The sequence below is a fragment of the Erithacus rubecula genome (genome assembly GCF_903797595.1).
Source record: "Erithacus rubecula genome assembly, contig: scaffold_94_arrow_ctg1, whole genome shotgun sequence".
NCBI lineage: Eukaryota > Metazoa > Chordata > Aves > Passeriformes > Muscicapidae > Erithacus > Erithacus rubecula.
In genome coordinates, this window is record NW_027635383.1 from 606,024 (window position 1) to 625,612 (window position 19,589).

Here is a 19,589-nt window from a genome sequence, read left to right on the forward strand (position 1 = left end):
GTTTCTCAGTGAATTCCTTCCCATGATCATTGTGGAGACAGTGGGAGGGGAAAGGGGTAACTCCTAGATGAACAGCCAACAATCAAGACACAAAAGGAGTAGCTAATAGCCCTGGGATACCAACACACTTTTGTTTTGGGGAAGGCAAAGAAATAGGGGGTTGGGGAGTTTTTGCTGGGAGGGTGGCCTCTTCCACTCAGGGGATCTGCGAACTATCGAACTATCGCATGGTGCTGTGGGAGGTTGTGCGCTCTGAACCGGGACTTTGCTGCGCTGCAACTCAGCATTATGATTGAGTTCTGCCTACCTTCCCCTCCCGTGCCCACTGCGGATGAGAAGCTAGCAGTCTCCAGCCGTCCGCCACCCGCACCTTCACCACTACTAGCACTGGGACCAGCTGCCACCCACGTGAGTTTGCAGGAACCTTTTTGAAAGGGGAAGCACCCCTTTTTCCTCTCTCATCTCGGTGCCAGCCCAGGCCACCTGGGGAGTTTCCAAGCTTGCATCGGAGCGGTCCTTGACAGCTTTAAATGCATTACTGCAGCTTTTGCCTTGCCTCTCCTGGCGCTCTTCTTTTGGGTCTTTGAAATACCCACTCCTGAGGCAATCCATGCCGAGGATACACAGGGCTTCTGGACCAGTAACAATGGGGTGTTTGTGCCATTCCTTTCTGGCCAAGCTCACTTCAGCTTCCAGTGCACGCAGCTGTTGGGATCCCCCTGCCACCACAGAAACAGAGATGGATGCTGCCCCCACATTTCTCAATGGCATTAAAGCACGTTGTGTGCCAGTGTCAACTAAAGCCTTATACTTTTTTGGGTCTGATGTGCCAGGCCATCAGATCAACACAGTCCAATAGACCCTCTTCCCTACCTGGCTAGAGGCTGGGTCCCTTTGGTTCTAGTCACGATACTTATTTTTCCCTTCCTGTACATATGAAGTGGAGTTCACTTCAAGAGGATTGGACAGAACCATCATCACTCCGATACCGCCGGGAGTATACCCTCCCGGAGCGTACCCTCTCTCCTTAGCTGGGGGACGCCTGCTCCTAATAGCAGAGACTTTTGTCTGTCCTGGCAAGATATGGAATATTCCCTCCTTAAGCTTCTCTCTTAGTTTCTGGTAGCCCTCTTTAATTTTCTTTTCCATGCTCCTGACATGCTCAGCTAGTTTTGTTTCCACAGGAGAGACATGGGCCTGCAACGGGGCGGCGACAGTGTCTTCATAAATGCTGACTTTACAAACCAATTCACTAACATTACCATCTCCTTCCCTCCATTGCAGTATCACTAAGTATCAGGAATCTATTTCTGACCCGAGCTGAGTGAATTTCTGCCACATTTGTGATGCGTACTAGATACCGCCTAGACTTTTAGGGAATCCCTTGTCCTCTGAAAAAACAATCTCCAGCACAGCTAATTCCCTCAGGCATTGGATACCTTGCTCCATCATGTTGTAACCCGATACCAGAAGGTATAAGGAATGTCTTAACCCTTCCCTCCTGTCCCTATCCTATTGGCAGAAAGCCAAATTCCCCTCCCTGACCCTTTCCTAGAAAAGACTGTTATCTGAGATGCTCTTCCTCTTTTGCCCTGGAACCACCGTGAAATAAGCTACAAACTTTGAGAAAGGCAAGGAGCCTCTTTTGAACCTTTGTTTTATCCTATGCAGTGCTTAGCTCCTTCTTAAGAGTCTAACACAGTAAATAGCTAGGAAGGAATTACGGCCACTGCACCATCATGTTCCACCATCCTTGCTGAACATGGAAATGCTCCTTACAAAGGTATCTTTCCCTCACACTGGACAGCAGTTGCCACCAGGAGCTGAGTTTCCTGCATTTTCCTGATCCCCCAGCCAATAATCACACCCTGGAACAGGGTGCCCAGTTGCCTGGCTTCACTACCATTGCCAATTCTACCGTTTAGCCATGGCATCCCAGATTCGGAGCAGCCAGGTCAATACAGACTCATTTGCCTCGCGTGTGAGCTCTCTACGCAGCTCACGCACCTTGCTCAGGGACAGAGATCGAGTGATATTTTCTGGCTCTGTCTCTTCTGCTGGTTGCAAAGGCCATGCCTCTTCCTCACCATTCACTATGCAGGTTTTCTTTTCTGAACCAGGGCGACTGCTACCAGCTTAGGCTGTCCTTTTGGTTCAGCAATGGTTGGCGTACATACGTTAACTGTTCATTTGTTTCCTTTTCCCTCAAGGCTCAGACATGGTTTGTGCGGACATGGCTCCTGTTGATTTGCTTTATTTTTCCTCCTCCTGAAAGTGTTGTACCATACCAAGCAGTGTCTTGTAAGCAATGGGTTATAGGTTGAAGGACAGGTATTTTGCCAAGAATGGCAGGAACTCCTCCCTGGATGGAGAATGTAAGCACCCTCCCTCCCGATTATTATAATTTTTGAATCAGGGACTCTCAGGAAGAGATATGGGGGTAGGAATAACAGCTCTTTACTAATATATCTAACCAGACAAATGGAAACAACAGCAGCTATGAAAATTAACAACAAAACAGAACAAATAATCCAGTTCCAGCCCCTTTTCAGCCGCAGGCACTCACTTCTCCGCACGGTCCTGGTAGACAACGGCAGGGCCCGCACTGCTGGGAAGGTAGCAGGCAGGAGCAGGCTCCCGCCCCAGCAGGCTTCCTTAGCATAATTATGGGAAAATTCTCCAAAGAGAAGGAGAAGTATGGGGAAAACCCCAATCCCCCCAAAATGGCCAGGGCCCAGCATGTTGCTGTGAGTTGTCCATCTCTGGAGCTGTCAGAGCCTTTTCCCTTCACATAACTTTTTATTTTAACAGGGTCCTGCAGGTGTTCAGAGGTGAACTTCCAGATCATTGGAGGAGAGAAGTTTTCCAAATACTGGTCCATCTCCTTCGACATCCTGTGCCACTCAGGATTATCTACTCCCAGGGCAGGCCTCCAGACAAATTCCCTAGAAGCCTCTGTCCTGACTCTAAGCATGGCGTAGACAGTGCAAGCCATATAGAGAAAAGTTAGCAGAACTAACAAGATTATGCTGTCCTTTACATATGAAGGCAGCTCAACATTCTCAAAAGCTGTTGTAGCAGGTCTGAAGGGCCGGGAAAAAACATCCTCTTCACTCCTCAGGATCAATGTCTTCTATTGTTCAAATCCCCTACTGCATTAGTGCATTATACTGAACTCCATATAAAGTGTTAGCAAACTGACTTCACATTTTGGTCAGGCAAAACAATCCCTCTAGGCCTCAGATCCAAGGACACCAAAATGCCTCAGGCCCCGGAAAATATAAACAAAAGTGAATTGGGGGGAGCAAACTGGGGGCATACGACTTCATTACCTGCAGCTGTAATTGGACGATTAACCCCTGATATGTCAATGGACCAAACCTATATTTGTCTGAAAAACAAGTGACCATCATCCATCTTGGGTGTAGCCTCTGAGGCTTCTGACTGCCCAAGGTGTACCTCTTGAAGGCCTGTAATCAATACCTACTTTTATTCGCTTAACCTTGTCTAGCCTCTGTTCCAGGTAGGCACTCCTAGGAATCAGGCTGGGTGCGATTTTTTAATGAGGACCCAGAGGTAGCAGCCCAGACTAGGACAGGCAAGCAAGACTGAATACGCATTCCAAATCAAACCGATTGCCTCTGACGTTATCATTCCATAAACGCAGTAGAATCAGCAAAGAAATGTTGACTCCTCTCCTGAGTGTAAAGAGAGCATCATAATGGGAAAATACTTTCCCCTATGCAGAAATACGTCAGGGTACAACATACATGTGAATACACCCGGAAACGTGATGATCAGGAAAGTTTCTATACCCCAATATACAAATGCTTTAGAACAAAACTGTAATTCCGACATCTCTCAAGACTTACACTGGGTGCCTAAAGATGTGCTGGTTTAAAAGCAAAACGGCAGGAGAAATTAATCCCACACATCTACCTCAAGAGAGATTACAGGTCAGAGTTACAATTTACTAGAGATGACAAAAAATACAATGATACAAAGAAAACTGGTTTTGACCCACAAACTCAGAGTACAAATTGGCAAGCGGTTCGTAAGGTGACAGTAACAGTACTGTTGAAATTCTAGTCCTCCTTCAGATCGATGGAGTGGTGGTGCCCAAAGTCCCCAAACCCAAAGATTATAAATATGCTTAGGTTCAGGTGGGAATGCCCAGTACCTCCCCCAGGACAAGGAGTTTCACTCTGGAGGAAGGTAAAACTGTGAGTCATGGGATATTTTGACAGTCTTTGATGGTCTAAGTCACTGCAGCTGCCTATGATCCTAGTGCCATTGATTCCATTATGGCCCATTAGTTGAGATGACCCCTCAGGCAGGCTGGGAATGTTCTGGTGCTTCCCCAGAGGGGAGTTATCAGGCCTGAGTCATTTGTGTGAAGAAAAAGAAACACTACCCTACCCCAAGGGTTCACCTCTTCTCCCTTATCTCATTTAACACCCAGATTGGAGCTTGAGATGTCAGGTGTACAGCAGGCAGCTACTGCAAGTGATCCATCATTAGTAGATCAACAGGAATGACACAGAGGGTGGCACAACACACAGTTTGCTTACATGCGCATAGTGCTAAACTGGCACCCTACTCCAGTTTACACCAGGACTCTCAGGTCCAACAGGAGGTGGATGCTTCCAACATAGTGCACCATGGCGAAAACACCCTTGGAAAGCATGCATGTAGCCTCACACACACTATCTTCTACAGTTTTAGCAGCAGCCTCCATGGGCTTTCTCTGTGCTGGCTTACCACTCCCAAAAAGCTAAGACTTTGCATCCTACAAGATGTGAGAGACTGCTAAGTGCTTCCAGTTTCATGCCTCAAATGAACAGGAAAATCACTATCTGTGTCTGAAATGCTGTTATCTGGCTGAAACATTCCACTTACTTGTAGTCCAGGGAGACACCATTTGAACTTGCAGAACTACTTCCCCTCAGTAAGACGCGCAAGACCGAGATGATATCCCCAAGAAAAATCTTTATTGTGCAACTGCTGCTCAAGGCTTTTATTACCTTCCACTGACACACGGCAAAACAAACAAAAAAAAAAATTACACATCAAAAGCCTCTAGATTGATGGGCAAAAGATGAAATCCATTCACTGGAAATTTGTGCACGTGCATCAACTCTTGCGGTGCCAAAATCTTAGCCAGGCGACCAGCCCAACTGACGGCCACCCACAACGGGTAGATGTATGCGATAGACAGACTGCCCACCCTCGGGCCCTTCATCCACAACCATCCGGAATCCATTGGTCAGGCCCAGGTGAGCAACACACATCTCGCCAACAATCATTACATGCCCAAGAAGCTGGAGAAGGAAGTACAAACCCATAAATAAGTAAAATAAAAAGAAAAAAGGAACACATAAAGAGGGGACAGGGCAGGAAGGGAAGAAAGGAGAGCCAAGAACCACCCAGAGAAAGCAGCTAGCCAATTCCTAGCAATTCAACCATTGCACGTCAAATTAATGTCCGGCCAACCGCTGGCTACTGAAGCTTGCCAAACAAAGCTACAAAGGCCAATCGTGCACGGTATGGGGGCAAAAAAGAGCTCGGCAATTTTTCTCAAGCTAGACAGCAAAGGACTACAAAACGGCCACAGAAGCTGACCTTGTCTCCAGGTTAAAGCCCCCATTGTGTCTGCAGGAAACGTAACCAATCCTGGCAGAAAATAAACGTCAGGCTTCCTTTTGCGTAGGTTTACAAAGCCTTGAATTTGACTTACATAGATAAAAGCAAAACATCCAGCATCTCTCAACCACCTTTGTCCCTCCTTGCCCCTGGCCAGCCATAAACCCCAAGCCCTCTTCTCCATCTTAGAAGTACTACTACTGTTGTTACTCTAAGCCACAACAATAGGCACCAGACTGTGCTCCAAAACAACACTGCATTTTGCACCAGAAGTACATACACAGGGAACAGCACTGCTGTATAGCACTGCTTTTAGTTACAAAAAGCTCAACTCCATTACGAGCTAGAGGCAGAAGATGACAGCGCCAGAAAACCCAAAGTAACCTGCAGTGCCCTGTCAAGATGGAAAGGGTGGGATGGGAAAGAGTCTAGTAAATGAGGAACTATCTACAGGCACAGTTTAGCATACAGAAAACTCCCACAGTACTTACACATTCACCAGAATCTCCTGCTTCAGACAACTCGATAATTGGCTCCTTAGGCATGACTAGGAAAAGGGTCCCGTCTAGGGGCAAAAGATCATGGAACGAACAGCACTGCAGGAAGAGTAAACAGTTAAAACATAACTGGCATCAGAGAAAGGTGAGACCTTATGCAAACCCATCTGCCCTGCTGAACTCCTACAGAAGCAGATTACCAGGTACCCCAAACACAAGCCAGAACATTGGCTTTTCTTGCATGAATATAATGCCTTCTATACCCAAAATACAGTCAATTTACAGAGCCCCCCTCCAGAAGCGGGATTCCTCATGCAAGACGATGGGGAAAGGAGACAGGCCGCTACTCGCAATTAAAAACCTCCAATAAGTTTTAGTTCGGGTTGATTCTTTCCTAAGCAGATTTTCTATTGGATGTGGTCCATGCAGAGACTGGAGACAAACGGCTTAACTGAATCATTAAAGAGTTTAGTGAAGTGGAAGAGCAGCGGCCATTCATTTCCCACAGGACAGGGAGCTCAAGTATTGAATCACAGGAAGCCTTCAAGTGCATAGCGCGAGGCTGTCTTCTATACTGCATGCAAACCCTACCTTCGAAAGCAGAAAGCAGAAGGAATCCCAAACTGTTAACTTTCAGCATTTTAATAACTACATCATATGGGATAATACCTTCAAGTTAACAACGCATAGGAAACGGCTGCATTGTTTCCCTCCCCCCCCCCACCCGGTCTAAGCAGCTCACTCCGGTTTCCAGTACCAACACTCGTGACCCTCGCAAGTACGCTGTTATCACGGTCTTAATGCCCCACACAAACAACTTCTGGAAAGCTATTGCATCCTGCAGGATGACCAATCCTTTTTTTTTTTTTTTTTTAACTACAGAAAGCCGTGATTCCTTGTCCTAATAATCCAGGTTTGGGGTTCAGAAGCAAAGACTAACACAGCGAAGCTGCGAAACCTCTTCGAGGCTCTTCGCAGACACATTGAGACCAAGTTACCATCGGAGGTCCTTCTCTACGCGCGCACACGACACAGTAGGGTGGGATGCGAGGCAAGTCCGGACAACACCAGCAACCCAGAACGCCCGCAGCAGCCGGAAGGCCGGGGGTGCGGCACAGAACAAGCTTAGGGGACGGTGCAGCAGAGAACGCCATAAGCCAGAGAGGCCCCGTGCGTCCCCCATCCCTGCACCCACCCGCAGCGGCAGCGCCGCCGCACGCCCTGCTGCGCGCCCGGGTACCGCGCAGCGGCCGTCCTCGGCTCAGATGCCCGCGAGCGCGGTTATGAGGGGGAGGGGAGGCGAGGTGGAGGGGAGGGAAAGCGGGAGGGAGCAAAGGGGAAGCGGGAGGAGGGGGGGAATAGGAACCGCGCACAGAGCAAATTCGCGGCTACCTCCTAGTCCTCGTCGCTGACGATACCACAGAGACGCTTTGGCGATAATCTTTCCAAAGACAGTAGTGGCGCCACCAGGGCGAGAGGACAGCACCCCCGTACTCTCGTCAGCCAAGGACAACGCCCGTGTCCGCTCCGACACTTCCTCCACTAAGACGAGCCCTCCCTGGCGCCCATTGGGCCGACGGATCGTGGCCCGCGTCTCCATTTGCTGTCTCGCCTGCCGTTTTCGCTTTCCTCCGCCTCCTTGGCGGGTCCGCCCTCGTCGACCTGGTCCCCGCGGGGCGCGGAGGGATCTGCCCCGTGTAGTGCTGCGAATCCGAGGGCGGCCTACGAGGTCGCAGAAGAGGCTGTAGTAGCTACAATTACTATTTCTTGTTATTTGTAACCGCATCAAGTCCACCCCAAAGGTGCCTGTGCCTTTTTGGTGCTGCTCCCTCCAGTCAAATGACTGCTTGGCCAGGGCAGGGCAGGCCTGGCCTTAACTTCTCAGGACATTTTGAAGAACCAAAAGAAGTTGCTCTACATTGTTTGCTGAATGTCCTGCTTCCATTGCAGATAATTCCAAGGTGCACGTCTGCTGGAAGCAAATAAAATACAAAGCGTGCGTTCGGCACTGCTGGCTTGAGGGGCTAAATGCAGTAGGGTATGGGCTAAGCTGGGTAGGAGGCTTTTAGAAAAATAGGCAGTGCCCTCAAAGCTGCCCAAGGATGGTCTATGGTGCCCTGCACCCCCGGGGACAGTGAGCACCTTGGATGGACCACACAAGTGTCTTGTAACATATATAAACCCTGCTTTGCTCTATATCAGGCTAAGGATATCCTTGGCCGCCTTTGCGGCAAGGGCACATTGTCCTATTTTGCAAAGCTGCTTTCCAGCTGATCGGCCTCCAGCATGTACTGGTGCATGGGTTGTGCCTCCCCAGGTGCAGGACTTGTGTATCCACAGGTTCCTCGGGTGGTCCCAAAACAGATCGCTTCCTATGATGGAATGCACTTTGTTCCCCAAGTCCCTGCACTGAGGTCCAGGGTTTTGAGAGGTGTGGGAATACTGCCAGTGAAAACAGAGGAAAATAAAGCCCTGAGTTCCACAGCCTTCTCCATATTGCTGGCCACTAGACCTCCTGGTTCATTTGGCAGGAAGGAGAGGCGCGGGGAGGAAGGCAGGGCATGAGGATTGCTTCCGCTTTCTTTAGTCTTATTTTCTGACCAACGCACTTGTGGAAGCCCATCTTATGATTCTTTACAACCACTGCCAAATTCAGCTCCAGGTTTACCTTAGCTTTTACTTAGCCAGGCTCATCTCTTGCCTAACTTGTCTGATTTCTTACATTGACCTCATCCTCCTAATCAGGTGGCCTATAGTAGATACTGACCACAAGGTTTCCTTTGTTGGTTTGTGTGGGATGATGCCCATGGAGCCAGGAAAGGCCAAAACCGTGTACCCTCCACGTTATTTTTACTGATGGAGATCCACAGAGCTGACATCAAGACGGGACAATAAGGATGAAGGAGGAGTTCATGGGCTGCTAGAATAGTCCTCTTTTGGCTCTGATGAATGACATGAAATGGAAAAAAGTCTTAAGAGCAGAACTTTGAAGGACACCAAGGCCAAAAAAGTAACGACTGCATGATTAAGGGTGATGTACGTATTAAAACGCACACTCATGCATATGCTAATAAGCTAACTGGAGTACATACTTCCACATATATGATTATATTGCTCAGCTCTCCGCTTACATCGTGCTATACGTAATGAGGAGAAGATTGGGCTGTATATAAGGAGGGTAGAAATTCCAGCTAGGCAACAGGAATTCCCAAAAGATCTTGGAGACAGGTGCTGGTCTGTTCTCTTCTCCCTCCTCCCAAGTGGGGATGCCCTCTTGGGAAGCCATTGCATACCATTGCTATTATTAGTATTGCATGGGTTAGCACGATGTTATTAGAGTTCTATCACAGCTGGTGCATTTCTGAATAGCAGTTCCAAATCCCTATTTCTGTAACTTCAGAAAATCACTCTATTCCTGAATCTGTGCTCGCAAAGAATCTTAGAGAACGCAACCAGACTTATAGTGCTAAATTGGTTGCAATCGGAAATTGCACCTGACCCCACCCAGTCTCCTCTGATCTCTGAGGACCAGCTGGAACTCAAAGGGCTTTATTTTCTGCCAAATGTCTTACTCTTAATGCAATAGCTTGACCTCTAATTTTCACCCCTAAGCTCTCAACCACTTCATCTGGACTGCTATCACCACCCTAACTAGCAGGGTGTCAGGTTGTATTCTGACTTTGTCAGTGGTTTTTCTTTTGTACTATTGCATGTACTTTATTTTTTCTCCTTTCTCCTGTTCTATTGTACTTCTGACTTGGAGCATCTCACTGGTTTTGATTTCAAAACCATTACATATTTTTGGCACCCAACGTGGGGCAAGAGGTACCTAGAAAAGTCAAAATTACTATTTTGTATTGTAGAAGCCACTTATTTGCTATGATGCTCAACATGCTTACCTAAGTCTTATATCTAGCTCTCTAATTTTTTTCCACACATGGGAAACTGTCTGCTGGTTGTAATGCTCCTGTGTAGACCAGAGTGTGGCATAAAAATTGCTTTATTAGTCTCTTATGTCTATTGCATGCTAACCTCCGAGGCAATGAACATCATTCAAAATATATACTCAACTTCGTTTGCTTGTCCTAGTCTAGATTGCTATGTCTGGGGCCTCAACAATTGCACCCAGCCCCTGTGGGGAGGGGCAAATAATTATTTTTTCCAGCCTTTCAGGCCTGACACAGCAGCTCTTAAAAATGTTGAGTTCCCTCTGGATGCCAAGGACAGCATAGTATTGTTGTCAGCTTTGCTTTGTCTTCTCTGTACAGCCTGCAACATGCTTTAAAAACAAAACACTACATAGTGTGATGCAGCGTATTCTTAAAGAAGAAGGAAAAAGAAGCAAAGTAACAGCGTCCATGTCCCCTCAAAATGTCCCTTCACCAAAAAAAAAGAAAAACAAACGCAAAGAAACAGCATCTGTGTTTACGCAGACTTTTACAGAGGAAAAAGGAACCAAATGCAAAGCAACAGTGTCAGTGTCTATGCAGACTAGAGCATAGAGAAGACATGGAAAAGTGGGATGGAAAACCCACCTCCTCCTTAGCAGCCCAGATACGTAAACTGAAAAGAGGGACACCTAACATAAGAAGCTCATCTAAAGTCAACGCTGCTCCAGTCTCTCGTGCACAGAACCCCAGACAGCATTGGAATGATGATATGACTGATCCACTGGAAAGGACCGCAGAAACCTATTCACAGGAAGAGAGCAACGTGTACCACAATCAGGAATAGAGAGGCCCTGCCTCTAGCCAGGGAGACGAGAGAAACAATCAGATCTATTGAACTGTGTGGATCCGATAGCCTGGCACATCTGGCCCTCGAAAATATAAGGTTTTGGTTGACTCCGGCACCCAATGTACCCCGATGTCATCAAAGTATGTAAGAACAAAATCCATTTCTATTTCTGGAGTAACAGGAGGATCCCAGCAGCTGACTGTATTGAAAGCCGAAGTGAGTTTAACTAGGAACGGGTGGCAGAAGCACCCCATCACGACTGGCCCAGAAGCCCCATGCATCCTTGACAGAGACTATCTCAGAAATGGATATTTCAAAGACCCAAAAGGATATCGTTAGGCTTTTTGGATTGCTGCTGTACAAGCAAAAGACATCAAAAAACTGAATACCTTGTCTGGTCTCTCAGATGTCCCCTCTGCTGTGAGACTGCTGAAAGTTAAAGAACAACAGGTACCAATGGCCACAGCAACAGTACACTGTCGGCAATACCGTACCGGCAGAAACCCTGTAATTCCCGTCCGTGAGATGATTCGTCAACTAGAGAGCCAGAAGGTAGTCAGCAAGGCTCGTTCACCTTTCAACAGCCCTACTATGGCCAGTGCACAAGTCCAGTAGAAAATGGAGACTGACAGTAGATTACCGTGGCCTGAATAGGGTCACACCACCACTGACTGCTGCCGTGCCAGACACGTTGGAGCTTCAGTTCAAACTGGAGTCCAAGGAAGCAAAGTGGTACGCGACCCTCGAGTTTACCTATACCTTCTTCTCCATTCCTTTAACAGCAGAGTCAAGCCCCAGTTTGCCTTCACCTGGAAGAGAGTGCAGTACACCTGGAACCAACAGCCCCAGAGGTGGAAGCACAGTCCCACCACCTGCCATGGACTAATCCAAACTGCACTGGAAAAGGGCAAGGCTCCTGAACATCCACAGTATATCGATGACATCATTGTATGAAAGAGCACAGCAAGAAAAGTCTTCAAGAAAGGAGAGAAGATTATCCAGATTCTGCTGAAAACTGGTTTTGCCATTAAGCGAAGTAAGGTTCAAAGACCGGCTAAAGAAATTTAGTTTCTACAAGTCAAGTGGCAAAATCGACGTCGTCAGATCCCAACAAAAGTAATCAACAAGATCACCGCTATTGTCTCCACCAACCAGCAAGAAAAAAGCACAAGCTTTCCTAGGTGCCATAAGCTTTTGGAGAATGCACGTTCCCGAGGACAGACAAATCGTAAGCCCTCTCTACCTGGTCACCCGCAAGAAAAACAATTTCCACTGGGGTCCTAAACAGCAACAAGCTTTCACCCAGATCAAACAAAAAATCACTCATGCGGTAGCCCTTGGCCCAGTCAAAACAGAACCAAAAGTAAAGAATGAGCTCTACTCTGCAGCCGGGAACCATGGTCTTTCCTGGAGCCTTTAACAGAAGGTGCCTAGTGAGACCCAAAGTCAACCACTACGATTGTAAAGCCAAAGCTACAAAAGGTCTGAAGCCAACTACACTCCCACAGAGAAAGAAATCTTGACTGCCTATAAAGGAGTTCAAGCGGCCTCAGAAGTAATTGGCCCCAAAACACAGCTGCTTCTGTCACCCCGACTGCCGGTACTAGAATGGATGTTCAAGGAAAAGATTCCTTCCACACATCACGCCACCAACACCACAAGGAGCAAGTGGATTGTCCTCATCACTCAGCACGCCCGTATTGAAAATCCGAATCGCCCTGAAAATAATTACAAACTAGCCTGAAGGCGAGACTTTTGGATTATCTTCTGAAGAAGAAGAGGAGCAAGTGACATGTGCCGAGAAAGTCCCACCTTATAACGAGCTACCAGAGACTGAAAAACAATGTGCCCTCTTCACCGATGGCTCCTGCCGAATTGTAGGTGCTAACCAGAAATGAAAAACTGCCGTATGGAGCCCCACACGACAAGTTGCACAAGCTACCGAAGGACAAAGTATATCGAATCAGGTCGCAAAGCTTAAAGCCGTCCAGCTGGCTTTAGATATCTGAATGAGAGAAGTAGCCGAGGCTCTGTCTCTACACCAACACATGGATGGTAGATAATGCTCTCTGAAAATGGCTGGATCGCTAAAAAAAGGCCAACTAGCAGCACAGCGGGAAACCCATCTGGGCCGCTGAGATTTGGCAGGACATTGCCACCAGAGTAAAGAGGCTGACCTTGAAAAGGTTGACACGTAGATGCGCACGTACCCAAGAGTCAGGCTAATGAAGAGCATCACAACAACGAGCAGGTGGACCGAGTTGCCAAAGTGAAAGTATCACAAGTAGATCTAGACTGGCAACACAAGAAAAAATCATTCCTAGCTTGTTGGGCCCATGATACCTCTGGTCATCAGGGGAGAGATGCAACATACCGATAGGCCCGTAACTGAGGGGTGGACCTTACTATGAACAACATCTCACAGGTCATCCAAAACTGCGAGACCTGCGCTGCAATCAAACAAGCCAAGCAGATAAAGCCTCTGAAGTACGGTGAATGATAATTAAAGTGATTCATATCTCTGTGGGAGATATCCTCTGCTAATGGGCCATCTGTTAAGACCAGATGGGACAATGTTCTTTCTCTTTCCCATGACCCATCCTTCCTCCAGGAACATGTCTTCTGTTAATGGGCCATTGAGTCCCATTGCATGACTGATAAAATTACATCATCCCGTTGTGAAATCCTCCGCCCAGGGCGAGGAGCTAAGCCTTTCCTACCTAGATAAAAAGTGAGATTTGGAACACCAAAGCTGCCCTTACCCACTGGTTTCCAGAAGACAAGAGCTACCAGGAACCCTGCCACGATTTCTACAAGATCACTGCTTCGAGAAGACCACTTCATCCAGACTGCTACCACCACCCTAACCAGCAGGGTGTCAGGCTGTATTCTGACTCTGTCAGCAATTTTTTTTTTTGTATTATTGCATGTATTTTATTTTTTCTCTTTTTACCTATTAAACTGTACTTCTGACTTGGAGTGTCTCACCGGTTTTAATTTCAAAACCATTACGGTGAGATAAGGCAGTTTACTAAAGGAAAAGGGAAAGGTTTTGCACAAAAAAGCAAAAATGAAAAACAAATAATTATATCCTCTAGTTCCCATCGGCAAGCACTGTCCGACCACTTACCAAGAAGCAGGGCTTCGGCACACGTAGGGGTTGCTCCGAAAGGCTAACGTTGTAAATAACGAATGTGTCCCCTTCCCTTTCCTTAACTTAGCTTTTATTTCTGAGCTGAAGTCGTATGGTACAGAATAGCCCTCTGGCCAGTTTGGGTCACCCGGTCCAGTGGCATCTTCTCCCAGGATCTTGCTCAGCCTACTGATGCTGGGGCAGAAGGTTGGAGAGGCAGCACTGATGCTGTGCCAACGCTGCTCAGTAATAGCCAAAACACAGGTGTCTTATCAACACCTCTCTAGCTACCAATGCAAAGCACAGTGTGGGAAAATGACCGCGGACTCTGTGGACTGGTAACTGGACATTCAATTAGAGGAAACTTAGGAGTTATATTAACATTCTAACAGGAATTATAACACTATGGGAATTATAGAGCAAATCCCAGTTGCTGCTCCCTGGATGGAATGCAGTTGTCATGACTTGAAAGCTATTCCGTGATGACTTCCCATACACATACACACCTGTTAAGGGGGATGGGATGGAGGGTGGAGCAGAGCGAAGGCCAGGCTCTGTATAAATCCTTGCAGGGAAATGAACTCAATGGTACTTTGCAGCTGATAAACCGCACACCACCTGTCAACCAGGGGAGGGAGACAGGGTAAGATGTATGTCGTACTGCTGAGCCAGCAACTGTGCTGAAATCACTTTTCTTAGATGAACTTGCTTCATTAGAGCCCAATAATAATATTAACGCACACCTCCATCCGAAAGTTCATGCCCACCTCTTACTGGGCGTGCGCTCTATATTCTTTTTGACTGAATCTTTAAAACCAAAGCAAGAGAATTTTACACCAATCAGTAACAAAGGTATGTATGACAATAGTCACTCAAGCTCCGCCTAAACACACTGAAATAGTATAAAAATAAGTCGAGAATGGGGAAAAGTTAGGGAAGACTCCATCGTAGCTGCTGGGATCAGTTGATGGGCTGAACCGTCTTCTCCCCCATAGAGATGCCTATTGGATAAGAATCATACTCAACGCATGCTGAAACTTTTATTGGGAATTAGAGCTTGTCTGTATATTCCTTCAAATATATTTTTGCAGTCAGACACTGTCACCGACAATCCTCAAACCTTAACCTGTCACAATTTATATTAATAAGGAGTGTTATTCCATAAACTGCTAGTGTGAATCCTTGGCAGACGCTACCAGTCACCAGCAGCAGGTACACAATGGCTAAAGGGGAAGACCTGCTGAGGGGTCTCCCTTACACTGTTGGCGTGTTTCCCTAAGTCAGTCAAACCACCCTCTGATCCAGTAGGACTGCTCAGTGAAGGATCCCCCCAATGGGACGCTGACAGACTGGTTGAGCACAAGGGTCTCGACTTGCCTGAAACACAGTCAAATTAATCACTAAAGATTGAGTAAATCTCCCCACGACAAGGGTCGAGGAAGCCTCCCTTTTTCACGTGACACACCGCACTGTGAGAGCTGCTATGGGGAAATGAACTCCATCTTAGCAACACCCAAACCAGCATCATTGGGGCCTGATTCTCAGCTGTCCTTTGCTGATGAAATTGCAGTTATAGAAGGCGGATTGGTACCTGCCCTTCACTCAAATCAACATTCAGTCCCTAATTAATTTTCCCGTTACTAAAATCTCTAAGCCACCCACCCCCTTCTACACGGAAGAGTATGCACTTTAGGCTTTATGATGTCAGATCTTGGCTGGCTGCCAGCGGCCCAACCAGCTGTTTTCTCATCACCCTTCCTCAATAGGACAGGAGGAGAAAAGAGGATGAAAAAGCTCCTTTAGGACATAGCTACCTGCCAAATCGAAGGGCAGCAGGGAAATACGGACACCAGGCAGCGCTTTACCCTTTCTTAAATATGCTTACACAGGGGTGCCACCAGCTTTGCTGAGTAGCTCTGCATGGGCTCTCAGGGAGTCTGGTGCCTAGCTGGTAAAAACTAGCTTTGTCTAGCGCAGAGCAGACCCTGGCCTATTCTCACAGAGGTCATGCCTGCAGGCCACACTCTGTGTCCAGTTCTGATCCCCAGAATTCAATAAAAAGGGCGCGGACAGATTGGACAGGGTGCCAAGGAGGGCCATGAAGATGCTCAAAGGGCTGGAGAACCTGCTTTTGCTCTCACCTTTCCCTGCGATTCTTTAAGCGACCTAAAACACCCATTTCCACCAATTGGCATAGTCAGAGGGATGGCAAGACATATCACTGAATACTTACAGAAGCAGGGAATAAGCTCAAGTCCTAAATACTCGGACAAATGGGCTCAGCATGATCCAAAAGCTGAGGAGAAACATCTAAAAGCAGCTGGGAGCTGCATGAAGGCCAGCAATGACAAAGGAACTAGTTACAAATTGTTAGGCACATGCCTAGGCTCAGGGGGAAACCCCTCACAGTAGTCCAGTACTTCAAGGGAATCACATGGAGAAGACAAGGGACAACGGACACAAGTCGCACCAGTCCCCATTGCTGGAGGTTTTCAAGATGCGATTGGACAGGGTGATAAATAATCGCATCTAGGCTCCCTTTCGCACAAAAGGCTGCATCAGATGATCTTTCGAGGTCCCTTCACATCTGGGCTGGTCTAGGATCTTACAGTTCTCCAGTGGATCTGGGTTTCATAACCCTTGGCTCCCTCTGGTTTGGAGCAAAGTATCCACAATCAGGTTGCCTGCGAGGCAAGACATAAAATGCCACCAGGTGCCAGTGATTCTAAAGCCTATGGCAATCACCCAGCATGCTGGTTTAAAAGCAGACCGTCGGGAGTAATGAACCCCACACATCTACCTCAGGAGACATGACAGGTCGGAGTTACAATGTACAAAGCAGTTTACAATAAATACAATGATACAGGGAGAACTGGCTTTAACCCACAAAGTCAGAATATAAACTGGCACTCTGTTGGTCAGAGTGATGGTCACAGTCCAGTCCTATCAAGTGGTGGTCGCAGTCCTGTTGGAAGTAATGGTCACAGTCCTCTTGATGTTTTGGTCCTCCTTGGATCTGTCGAGTGGTGGTGCCAAAAGTCCCCAAACCCAAAGATTATATATATGCCCAGGTTCAGGCGGGATTGCTCAGGACCTCCCCAAGGACAGGGAGTTTCACAGTGGAGGAATGTAATACCGTGACTCATGGGATGTTTTGAGTCTTGGGCGGTCTAAATCACTGCAGATGCCTATGATCCTAGTGCCATTGAGTCCATTAGGGCCCATTAGCAGAGATGACACCTCAGGCAGGCTGGGAACATGCTGGTGCTTCCCCAGAGGGGAGTGATCAGGGCTGAGTCATTTGTGTCAAGAAACACTACCCTGCCTCGAAGTGTTTGCCTCTATTTCCTTGTCTCATTTAATACCCATCTTGTAGCCTGAGATGTCGGATGCGCCCTGGGAAGCTACTGCAAGAGATCCATCAATAAAAGTTCATCACGAATGACCCAGAGCAAGCTAGAATACACTGTTTGGTTATACCCACCACGGATTAAACTTGCACCTTACTCCTTTAACCAGGACAACCTGCACCCCTACATATATCATCTACATCATGCCACAATTAATACCTTTTCTTTAACTATATACCTATATATATATATATACATATACACACAATGAAACATTACAGACAGTTCTCACTCAAAATTAGGTCTCCTTGAGGTACACAATATGTTTCCCCATCTTCCTGCATTACCTACAAAGTGTAACCAGGTCCTTGTGCAAAAACGATCCCGCGTTTGGGTGTGCCTTTTGTTTGAGGTGTGACTAATCTAAACTGTCATTCTTAACATACCTCTTATATGTACCACGGGGACTTCATCTCCATCTACAGTATGCAAGGGTTCTGATTGAGTAGGACCAGCTCAACTGATGGAACCACAGGTATTGACCAAACAGGGTGCCTTCACTGAACGCAGCTCCCAGGGTCTGAAGGTTTCCCTGCCCAGCGCATTCAAGGTGGTTTGCAGCAGTCAGTCCATTCCATCGTTCAGTTTCCCAGCAAATGGCACATGATAGGGAATATGACACACCCACTTAAATCCATGGCTATCTGGCCCAGGTGTCTATGAGGCTCTTCATGAAATGCTTCCTGTTTTTAAGACTCAATTCTCTCAAGGGATCCACGTCACCACAAAACTTGCTTTTCCGGGCCCAGGATGGTGTTCTGAGCAATGGCGTGAGGCACAGGGTATGCCTCCAGTCACCCGGTGGTTTTCTTCTACCTTTGGTCAGCACATAGTTTTCCTTGGTGATTTTGGGGAAGTTGATGTAATCAAGTGAAAGGCTTCCCCATCAGCTGTACTTTGACCACTGCCCGCCACACCATAGAAGCTTCAACTGCTCAGCCTGCGTGACTGAAGCACATGTCCCACAGTCATGGATAACCTGTGAGATACTGTCCATGATTAAGTTCACCCCGCGGTCACAAGCCCATCAGCACGTCGCATCTCTCCCCTGATGACCGGAGGCATCACAGCCCACCGAGCTAGAATTAACTCTTCCTGGTGCTGCCAGTCCAGATCTAATGAGGTACTTTAACCTTGGAAGATTGATCCACCTGCTTGTTGTTACGATGCTCTTCATTAGCCTGACGCTTGGGTACATGTGCATCTACGGGATGGGCCCTCATGTCAGCTTCTCTACACCGGGCAGTGATGTCTTGCCGCTCTCAGCAGCCCAGATGGGGTTCCCTCTGCGCGACACTTGACTTTTTCTCCATTGATCTAGCCTCCCCACAGAGCATTTGCTACCAACCATGAGTCAGTGGAGATGTGGAGTCTTGGCCACTTTTCTCATTCAGCAATATCCAGAGTCAGCTGGATGGCTTTGAACTCTGCAACCTGACTGATCCAACTTCTCCCTCAGTAGTTTCTGGCAACTCACCCTGTGGGTCTCCATACATCTGCTTTCCATTTCTGGTTTCTCCCACAATATGGGAGGAACCATTAGTGAAGAGGGCGACCGCTTTTAATTTTCTGCAGTTGGTTATATAGTGGGCCTCCTCAGCAAAAGCCACCTGCACCTCTTCTTCTTCAGAAGACAGTCCAAAACTCACACCTGCAGGCCAGTTTTGTGAGAATTCCAAAATCCCACGGTGATTAGGAACTCCTTTCCGGGCTCACTGTTTGGTCTGACCTATCCACTTACTCCATGTAGCATTGGTGGCATGATGTGGAGAAGGAACCTTTCCTTTGAACATCCAGCCCAGCACTGGTACTTGGGGTGATAGAAAGCAGCTGTGCTTCGGTGCCAATCACTTCTAAAGCGGCTCAAATCCCTTCATAAGCCAGCAGGATCTCTTTCTCAGTTGGGGTAAGCTGGCCTCAGATCCTTTGTATCCCCGACTCCAGAACCCCAGTGGCCCTCCTCGGGTCTCCCTGGGTACTTTCTGCCAGAGGCTCCAGGAAGGACCATTCTCCCTGGCTTGCTGCAGTGTAGAGCACGTTCTCCCATCCTGTCCTGTCCTGACTGGCCCAAGGGCAACAGCATGGGCAGTCTCCTGTTTGATCTGGTCAAAGGCTTATTGTTGTTCAGCACCCCACTGGAAATTGTTTTTCTTTCCATGTAACAAGGTA

General features: G+C 47.5%; 1 protein-coding gene across 3 annotated transcripts in view; it reads right to left on the reverse strand.

The window, feature by feature from the left end:
- Positions 1 to 19,589, reverse strand: part of LOC306816865 (uncharacterized protein) — a 147,219-nt gene that overhangs the window by 72,710 nt on the left and 54,920 nt on the right. For all 3 annotated transcript variants that reach the window (XM_079333312.1, XM_079333313.1, XM_079333314.1), the window contains one exon: positions 6,135 to 6,239. In XM_079333312.1, the coding sequence (XP_079189438.1) occupies positions 6,135 to 6,239 (105 nt within the window). The remainder of the gene's footprint in view (positions 1 to 6,134; positions 6,240 to 19,589) is intronic.